The sequence below is a fragment of the Cyprinodon variegatus genome, unplaced genomic scaffold (assembly GCF_000732505.1).
Source record: "Cyprinodon variegatus isolate N-32 unplaced genomic scaffold, C_variegatus-1.0 Scaffold322, whole genome shotgun sequence".
Lineage (NCBI taxonomy): Eukaryota > Metazoa > Chordata > Actinopteri > Cyprinodontiformes > Cyprinodontidae > Cyprinodon > Cyprinodon variegatus.
In genome coordinates this window covers 54,375-64,734 of record NW_015150775.1, presented here as the reverse complement: position 1 = coordinate 64,734, position 10,360 = coordinate 54,375, and the positions used below count along the sequence as shown (strand labels likewise).

Here is a 10,360-nt window from a genome sequence, read left to right as displayed (position 1 = left end):
TGAACCAGTAAGAGTCGTTAGTGTTTCACTGCGTCCACAGTGCCAGACTTCTAACACATCTAACTGGATGAGCTGAACTGCTTCAGATTATTCATTTTTTTATGAGTCATCCACAATAAAGCATCTACAAATATATTCTAATCATGATTAGGAGGAGTATTAGCATGGGTGGTGCGACCCGATATGTGTCACGATACTTGGGTCAGAATAGATATTAGGTTCCTTTTGTATCTATGCTTCTTTTTCTATGTCTGCTTCTGTCTTCTTGAACCCCAGTCGGCCTCAGCAGATGGCCGCTCACACTGAGCCTGGATCTGCTGGAGGTCTCTTCCTGTTAAAGGGAGTTTTTCCTCTCCACTGTCGCTACAAGCATGCTTTGTGAGGGATTGCATTCGGGTCAATGAGTCGATGCAATTAGCTGGTTTTCCTTAGATAGAAAACTTTGAATCAATCTGACTGGATGATCTGGTGAACTGTAAAGTGCCTTGAGATGCATGTGTTGTGAATTGGCGCTATAGAAATAAGATGAATTGGAACTGAATTGATATTATCATGATATTGCAATATCATTATATATTGCGATATTTTCCCCAACTATTAACATTAAACATGTAGATAAAAAATCAAGTGCTGTAAATGTTCATCAGAAGATATGGATTATTTGGTTATTTTGGTATCCTTGTTTGTTGGGGTTTAAGTCAGTCCACATCTTGCACTGTGACAGCCTCAACTACAGAAATGGTGCTGCGCTGCACAGCTCCACAGCGCCATCTGTCAGAGTGGAGGTGCAAACATGACACAATTTCCCTTATTTATAATCAATATTAAGAACTTAGAAGATTGATGTAATATCGGGCAGCTGAAAATCACGATTTATGGGCAACTCGATTTTGTCCCACACACTCCTAATCATGATTATCACTTTACAGCAGAAACTTCCCCAGAGACGTGAAAAAAACCTTCAAGGTTAAACTTTTGTCAGAGATCCCTTTTTTGTTCCATTACTTTAGCAACAATTTTTGTAAAAGGAAAGAAATGCAATCCAGAAACAAAACTCAAATATCTCTCAACAGAAAAAAAGATTTTTGAGAATAACCTTGCTGTTTTTTTAGATTTAACCTTAATTTCTCAATTTTTCAAAAAATATATTTCATTATCAAATTTTATTTTCCTAACCTTAATTTTTCTAATTTGTTTTACAGATTTAATTATTCTTTTTTTATTGGTCTTGTTCAGATAAAATTTTTCCAATTCCTGTCTTTTAAAATTGATTTCACAGATCTCGTTCTTTCCAGTTCCAGCCTATTGCAAACGCTCATTCTTGATCAATAAAAACGTTGGCACTAACATTTAGCAGACGTGAAGAGAATGGGATCCAGAAAAAGCAACTTGGAAAGAATTCGGTTTTTAACCTTAATCTGAAAAAGGGCAATTTGCAAAAATTTAAAAATATAAAAACTAAAAATAATTATTTTTAAAAAAACAGCAACGTTACTCTTTTTCTGATATAGTTTTTCATGTTTTGTTTCTAGATTGCATCCCCTTATAAAACATCTTTCTTGCAACAAAAATGGAACAAAGTTAACTCCATAGAAGCATAAACACAACCAGCATCTACTTATATGGCTGTAAATGAATTCAGGCTGCACACTGAAAAAATAATGCAACTGCTTTTGGCATTTACTTAATCATAATTAGTAACTTTAACACAATTGTTTTATGTCCTAACCTGCTAACATGAAACAATTGTGTTAAAGTAACTTAATATGATTAAGTATTTGCCAAAATGGTTGTCTTTTTTTTCAGTGCAAGAAAAAAAGAAAAAGACCAACCTCACTTAAATTTAGCTCAATGATCTGGTCGTACTCGCAGCCTTCATCTGGTACCAACAAGTCCTTGTATTCATCCGCCACCGCAGCAATCTCTGAAGGAAAACACAAAAGGAAAAAAGTGTTTAAATATGTCTACCTTTATGCTGACTTGTTCTGTGTGGATATCAGAGGTGTAAAAAAGTACAAATACTTTGTTACCATATTAAATAGAAATATGGGCTATCAATACTTTACTGAAGTAATTCTATTTTAGACTACTATTTACTTCTACTCCTTAAATTTTTAAAAATAGACTTGTTAGTTTTGTTTTATTTAAGCTCATTTTCATTATGGCCTGTTGGTATTTAATAAAAATAAAAACCATCAAAATAATTAGTTTCATCCAGACAATTAATTTCCTTGTGGCTGGACTCGGTGCTGCCCCCCACTTGTTGTTCACCACATACCAAATAAATAGTTTTCCAAGATGATGCATAGTTAAATGTGACACTGTTACCATTAGTTATAAAACTAAGAAAATTAAGTCTACGGAAGTTATCATCAGGAATTTACGAAAAATTTTCCTTTAAAAAGGGTAGAGCAGTAAATCTTCTGTCCTTAACATTTTTAACATTTGCATTACTTTTATTTTTATACTTTGTTTAAAAAAAAAAAAAAAAGTAATTTTACAGTTTTGCTTGAATAAAAAGCTTGATTTGATCCTCTAACTTCTACAAAAGTGTTTTTAAACGGTTTGATTTAAACTTCTACTGGAGTTATAAACATGAATACTTTTGACACCTCTGGTGGATATGAATATATTCCTGTGATCGCACCTCCACGGCCAGTCTTCTCCAGGTAGGTCCTCATGCGGTGATTATAAGGAAACACGGACGTTGTTGCTCCAATTTCTGCACCCATGTTGCAAATGGTGGCCATTCCTAAAAAACGCCGCAATTAATTAAACAAACAATTTGGTCGAAGTGTTTCTGAGCGACTGTAACTCTTTATCTAATGCTAACCAGTGCAGGAAATGGAGTCAACTCCTGGCCCGTGATACTCAACGATGGCCCCGGTGCCTCCTTTCACCGTCAGGATGCCCGCCACCTTCAAGATGACGTCTTTCGGAGACGTCCAGCCAGACAGGGTGCCGGTTAGTCGCACGCCAATCACCTTTGAGGATTAAAAACAGCGACTGGTGTCAAAAATCTAAACAAGAAGCGTCTAAAGGAAGAAAAGAGGGAACAGAAATGCACATCCTTTAAAATGAACTGCTAACCTTTGGACATTTGAGCTCCCAGGGAATTCCAGCCATGACGTCGACTGCGTCGGCTCCGCCCACTCCAATGCAGATGGCACCGAGCCCACCGCCGTTTGGTGTGTGAGAATCTGTGCCAATAAGCATCACTCCTGGGTAGGCATAATTCTCCAGGATGATCTGCAAAGAAGAAAAGACGGGAGTGTTTGTATTAACATAGAGCCGCGTCTGCCATATTTAGACCAGAAGCTGTTCTAACCTACCTGATGGATGATTCCAGAGCCAGGTTTCCAAAAACCCACTCCATATTTGGCTCCAGCACTGGACAGGAAGTTGTAGACCTCTTCGTTTACTTCCTATGAGAATGAAAAGATCTGGTTTAACTTTTAATATGGATAAAGGAAAACATGCAAGGCCTTAAGAAGGCAGTAACCCCGCTGACCCAGTGTTAGTCACAATCACCAGACCAAGACCAGAGTGTATGGAGACTAAGACCAGACCAAGTCCAGCTCCCCTCACCTCATGTCACAATTAAATATCGAACATGATCAAAAATCCTTATTAAATCCATCTGAAAGATCCATATTCTCATAAAAACTTTACGAAAATTAACACTTCCAGCTGAAATGAACATAGCTTTATAGATTTAACTCTTAACTCAAGTTTTTAATCAAATATTGGAACAACTTTTATTCAAATATTAGAATAATTTGTTCCTAAAAGTTTTGATTTTTAACTATTTTTCTAAATCACAATGAAAATCAGCATCAGAAATGATCAGCGAGTTTCTTGTTGGAGGAATTTCTCTGATTTATACGGCACAAAGAATAAAAATCCATAATATCTTTGCATGATATCTGCATAAAAGAAAAATAATTATTTGAGCAAATATATTTAATATTTCGCCTGCTTTGGTCTTGGCATATGAGACAGAGAGAAACCCATTAATACCGGGTCTATAACGCCGCCCTGACGCCCACCTTTGGTAAGCTCTGATCTGCTCAACCAACAGAACAGCCACAGGCATCATTGAATGCCTGATTAATGCTGTCGTTACGCTAGAAGGTGAAGCTTTCTACATCTAGTCCAACTTTTCTACATCAGTCTCTGTCCCCACATCATGAGGCTACCACCACCATGCCTCAGCCCAGGGATGATTTATTTAGAATGAAATGGACACACAGCAGGTAACATTTCTAATACCAGACATCTATAAAGCCGCCTCACCTTTGCCCTGGCCAAATCCTTCACCCCCCCGATCTGGGCCTCGATCAGGTGATCGCAGTGGATGGTGGACGGCACAGCCACCTTTGGCAGGCCGCTGCTGATGAACTGCAGCATGGCCATCTGAGCCGTGGCGTCCTGCATGGCCACGCGGTCCGGACGCAGCCGCAGGTAGGTGCGGCCGCGGTCGATCTCCTGGTGGTGGGGGTCATCCAGGTGGCCGTAAACGATCTTCTCTGACAGAGTGAGAGGACGGTTGAGCCTGCAGACAGAGAGAACTTTGTTACTTTGTTTTACTGACGGGAGGAGATTCTAGCTGGAGAGATGATAACTGTGCTAAAGGTCACTAAAAAAAAAAAAAACCTTTCAGAGAGCTACGTCTGCTGGAGGAAACCCAGACGTGAGCAAATAGAAGCCAGATTAAAGAGGGCACTGACCTTTTCTGGACTATTTCTACGTTGCTCTGGAGCTTCTCGTAGTTGATGAAGGAGGTGGGCTCAAAGCGGCTCATGGCCACCTTGGCCTTGGCTCGGTAAGCGGCAGATACATGCAGGCGCCGGGCACCATGACCCAGGGCCAACTGGACACACACAAGACAGAACATAATCTCTCCTCATTAGTGGGAAATAAAATGAGCAATGGAGATTGAAATCTTTCTATATAATCTGAATTTTTATCTAAATTTATTGATACTTAAGATATTTTTTCACATAATAACATATTCTTATAGTAAACTAATTTAACCAGTTCTTGTCTTCTAATTAACATTCTAATTCTAACATTAATCACTTCAGAAAAACTAAACCAAGCCTTTACATGTTGTCCTGTAGGACAGCGTTCCATGAAATGCCAAATTTATCCTCACCTGTCATCTAAACAAAATGCCAGGAAAGTAAGATTTAGGTTTTTCTCAGCATAAACTTTTTATACACAGATGACACGGCAGTCTGGAAATTGATAATTAAAAAAGGGACTTCCTGATGTAATTTCATGCATAGAGGCAGGAATTTACCAGATATATTAAAACTAGGGCTGCAACTAACAATTATTTAGCAATTCTCATAATCAGAGAGCCAAAGGTTCCTTAAAGAAGATTTTTAACAGAATCAAAACAGGTAAAACTCAAACTTTTCCACTTGAGGAGTTCTGGATGGAGCATATGGACAGAGGATTTTTTTTTAATATATCTTAAATGCAAAACATTTTTTTTTGTTTTTTTTTACAGTTTTGGTATAATTCCTGCTCTAAGTGGGTCGTTCTGGCAGCTAAAGGCATGTTTTACAGCCTCTATACTCCAGTTAATGATTAATCAATTACTAAATCAGTTGGAATTTATTACAATAATCGATTAACCCATTTATTGTTTCAGCCCTATTTAAAACACTCAAACACTGATTAATTTAAAAAAAAAAACAAAAAAAAAACAATAACTATAAAAATAGAACTTAGACTGCATGGATTTCTGCTTCTTCCCTTCTCTATGGAGAAGAAGGATATAACCTGTCTCACTGCTGAGGTTTAAAGAAAGCCTGATTTTATTGCTTGGTTAGTTCTGGTGACCCAATCTCCCTCTAAACAAGAGTCTATAGCAGGTCAGAAACAATTAATCGGATTAAACGTCATTTATCGATTACTGCAATAACTAATTTATTAATCGATTAATCATTAAGTGGAATATAGAGACTAAAACATGCCTTTAGCTGACAGAGCAACTCACTTAGAGCAGGAATTATATGAAAATTAAAAAAAAAAAAAAATATAGGGCTGCAACTGACAATTATTCTGCAAATTGATTAATAAATTTAATATTAATTGGATAACAGAAGGTTCCTTAATGAATATATTTTTACGAAATTAAACCAGGTGAAACTAAAACTCTTCCAACTCATGGAGTTCTGGATAGAACTGATTGAAAAAGTTTTTTTCACTCCACTTAAAGATTACTCGATTACTAAATCAGTTGCCGATCATTTCATTGTCGAAAAATGTAATGAATGGTTTCAGCCCTAATACAATATTTAGCATTTTAAATTAAAACAACTTTCCTCTTTCAATCTGCTCTATCCAGAACTCCTAAAGTGGAAAATAATAAGTTTCACCTGGTTTAATTCTATAAAAAAATCCACTTTAAGGAGCCTTTTGCTAACCAATTATTACTCGTAAAACATAATTGACAGATTAATCCATCAGCAAAATAGGTTATTGGGTTGAGCGCAGTTTGTTCATTCAGCAGCATTTCTACTGATTGTTTAAAGCAAAACATGTTTATAACATAACAAATCTGGATTCCAATCTCATCACTGCTGATCTAATTATCTGGGTCAAAAATCTGTGTTTGTAAATTATCAGTGTATGAAAATCACTTTTTTATATCACACTGCTGATGTTAAATAGTTAAATACCTTTACAAACTTACTCTGATTTGTTTACATACAGCTGATTGTTGCTTCTTATGTATGGGGTAAGGTAACAGTCAATAACCTCGCAGGCATCTGAATTTGTAAATGAGAGTCAATAAATGGGAATAAATGAAAGATATTTGTTCCTGGTTTTCAGTTCATAAATGTATTTGACACCTAAGGCCGTAACTAATTATTAATTTGCTCATTGATTAATCCGTTGATAATTTTAAGAATTTGGCAACTAAAACTTTGCACTTGAGAAGTTCTGTATAGAGCAGATTGACAGTAGATAAGTATTATTTTTTTTTTTTATCTTAAATGCAATAAATATAAATATGTTTAAATATTTACCGTATATATTTTTGGGTTTTGTTTTGTTTTTATGGCATTAGGGTTTTGTTTTTATGGCAGTAGGCTGAAAACAAAGGGGGTATGAGAGAGGGGGAGAGACATGCAGCAAAGGAACATACTTCGGATTCGAACCCAGGTCGGCCGCATCGAGGAATAAAGGGCGGATTAAACTTCTGCAACCGCAAACATCAAATGTTGCTTGGGTCTGGTCACGAACCGGTTTTGCTGGTTTGCTTCTGCAACGTCGGTCTGGAATTTCTAGGGACGTGCAGCAGTTTTCCTCCAAAGCACAAGAGCGAGCCTATTCGAGAACTCGTGAGAACTTCGACGGATTGTACTTCCGAACCTCCTCAATTAACCTTTTGTTGTAGTTGTCCATTGTAGTTGTTCCTCGGTTTTTAAAAACCCCGGCACTGAATGGAGAAGGACGACCGCACAGACAGCCGGAAAGGCATACCAAGGACCAATCACAGCTGCTTTTTGTCTGCTCACTTCCACTTGAGGTCTGCACAGATTTGCGACTGTCCGACTCGTAGTCAGGAATTTTTTGAGGTGAGAGACGACGGTTGAAGAACCTCTGCATGGGGGGGCGTGGTCGCGCATAGACAGATTTGATGGATGCAGAGGCCATGCGTCAGAAGCATACATTGGCCTTAAGGCCTCCATACATGGGTCATGCTCACTAACCACTGCTCCACCTGCACGCCCTATATTTTCATTTTTACCATTTAGCTGACAATTATTTTGATAAAACGATTATTCCAGTTAATAGTTTCAGCTCTAATGACATCAAATGTTTTATCTGATAACACAAGTTTAGAAGCCATGATGGCGAAAACATACAATAGATTTTAGTTTTGCTGAAACTTGTTTTTTTAAACACATATGCCGTTTCTCAATATGTGTAATTGTGCATTATCATGTTCTCGTGTCCTCGTGAAACATCACCAGCCTCAGCCCTTGTACTGTTCCAATTAACAAGAACAGCAGGCCGAGAACGGACAAAGTTCCCGGATGTTGTTCTCGCCCCTCTCTCTTTACCCAGCATGCATCAGGGCAGACTTGTCCGTTCTTGAGATTGACAGCTGTCCCAGCATGCACTGCGGCAGCAGCTTCCAGGTTATTGCTCACAGAGCTCCTAGTATTTAGTTAAAGGTTCTCTTTTCTGTTGCTCAATAAAAGTAGATTTTAAGATAATTTGAGGAGAGAACACTATATGGCCCATTTACCAATTTAGCTTGTAATAATAAAAAAAAAATCCGAAGTTGACAGGACAGCGGCAACCAGCGGACCTCTGAGGGTAACAGCAGAGCCAAGCCTGTCTGTAGCGGCCTCTCTCTGCATAGCAGTGTGTGAAGGACTGCTGGCTCTGATGGAGAGTTTTTTGTTTTATTTGGCAAAATGTTCATTTGATTTGTGTTTATCTGACTGTGTTCATTATTATCCCCCCTACTAAATGAAAAAAGTAAGAATATATCATTATTTAACAACCAATAGTAACAGGAGGTGAAATATGGTGATGTCATCAGTACGCTTCTGTTCCAATTGACCAATATTTATGCTCCCGTTCTCCCCGAGTCCAGACTTTTCTGTGTTCTTCTCAAGAACATACTTGGCGAGGACATAAGTCCGTACTCGCGTTCTTGTGAATTGAGAAACGGCCATAACTTCAATCTGTGGTTCAGTTTTAATCATTTTCTCCTTCTTGCTTTAAGGCGGTTTTCTATTAACTTTCATGGTCATTGCACCACCTGCTGGTGAGGAGGGTAACAGCAGGTTAACGTTTGATCCCTGCTGCACTTTATGGAACGGAAATGTTCATTTACCGTCTGGAAAGCTGTACTGAATGAATTGTTGAAAACGAAACAACAAAAGTTGTTTAAGTATAACTCTTTATCAGGAGTTATAGATTTATACTTTGACATTTGTGATTGATAGTCATAAATTTGTGATTCATGCTTATTCAAAAATCTGTGACGCCTAATTGTGTTTTTACAAAATTCTCACTTTAAAATCTTGTATCCATATCTATACTAATGTTCTCACAAATGATGTATGAGGTGACAAGGAAGAAATTGAAATCTTGAATTTATTCATTTTTACGTTTATAGTTTTACTACATTTAAACCTACAGAAACCTACACATACTTTGTTTTTACCCTGTATGTCTGTCAGATTAACAGCAGCATGCTCTGGGTGTTTTCTGCCTCATTTCTAACATGAATCAGTGTTTAGAGGAGCCCAGGCAGCTCTAACCTTGTTGATAACCTTGCTAATCGCAGCCAGACTCCAGCGCCAGAACCAAACCTAGCATAGCGGTTTGAAGCCTGCGCGTGCCTTCGACAACATCTTGTCATAAAAAGCCACCAGAGGTGGTTTACAGGGTCAGATTGGAGCAGACTTCTCCTGCTAAATGCGCTCAGAGTGGATTCGGACACGATGACCTGAGCGGCTTCTCCGCTCTCAGCGTCGCTTCTCTGACCTCCAGCGGGCTAACTAACACCTTCCAGCGGATCCAGCCGCTCAGAGAAACCCCCCGAGCCGGTCCGCTGCCGGCTGGAAGGTCTAAGCGGTGCTCTAAAGCCTCTTACCTGGAGCCGGGACACAGTCAGACAGTAGGTTGCCATTTTGTTCACTGACAAAGATGTGAGGGTCGTAGGTGACGTCACGCGATTGTAAAGCCTGCTTTCTTCTTCTGTGGTTTGAAGCAGCTCGTGTTTCATTGTTCCGCCACCCACTGGAGCAAATCCACAATGAATATTTATGTTCTTTTAAGTTTATATCATTTTTTAATAAAAAAAAGAAATAAAAAAAAGCAAAAATTTCAAAGTAAACCAGAGGAGTGAAGTTACTTTACTTCCGTTCCTTTTTTCGGTATCTGCACTTTACTTGAGTATTTTTTTACCATATTTGAACACTAGTACCTTTACTTTCTATGCCTTACTTTGCTAAAACTATCTCACTATTTATATACATATTGATAACAAGGGATGAAAGCTGCCACAAAACAGGGAAAAACACAGAGAGAAGCTGCCCAGTTGGATCCTTTTATATATAAAAAAAATAAAATGGTATGGAAACATCATAGATGTTAGATCAGATTCTAAGAGGCAAGATATTCCCCATCTATTTCCCCTTTGTTAAATGTTAAATTAGCATTTTGATTTTGTTTCAACTACTTACCCCATGCCCTGCAATAGACTGGGGGCCTGTCCAGGGTGAACCCTGCCTCTCCCTGCCTCTCACCCATAGACAGCTGGAGATCGGCACCAGTACCCCTAATGGATCATGGATGGATGGATGGATGGATGGAT

General features: G+C 38.3%; 1 protein-coding gene across 1 annotated transcript in view; it reads right to left on the bottom strand.

Annotated features, from left to right (window-relative positions):
• The window catches only part of LOC107091043 (aconitate hydratase, mitochondrial-like), a 16,797-nt gene extending 7,069 nt beyond the window's left edge, over positions 1-9,728 (bottom strand). The window contains exons 1-8 of the mRNA XM_015384755.1: positions 9,638-9,728; positions 4,731-4,873; positions 4,297-4,555; positions 3,333-3,425; positions 3,091-3,249; positions 2,834-2,984; positions 2,648-2,752; positions 1,833-1,924 (exon numbers count right to left, since the gene is read on the bottom strand). Coding sequence (XP_015240241.1) covers positions 1,833-1,924; positions 2,648-2,752; positions 2,834-2,984; positions 3,091-3,249; positions 3,333-3,425; positions 4,297-4,555; positions 4,731-4,873; positions 9,638-9,673 — 1,038 coding nt within the window. The 5' untranslated portion in view covers positions 9,674-9,728. The remainder of the gene's footprint in view (positions 1-1,832; positions 1,925-2,647; positions 2,753-2,833; positions 2,985-3,090; positions 3,250-3,332; positions 3,426-4,296; positions 4,556-4,730; positions 4,874-9,637) is intronic.
• Positions 9,729-10,360: the final 632 nt, after the last annotated feature.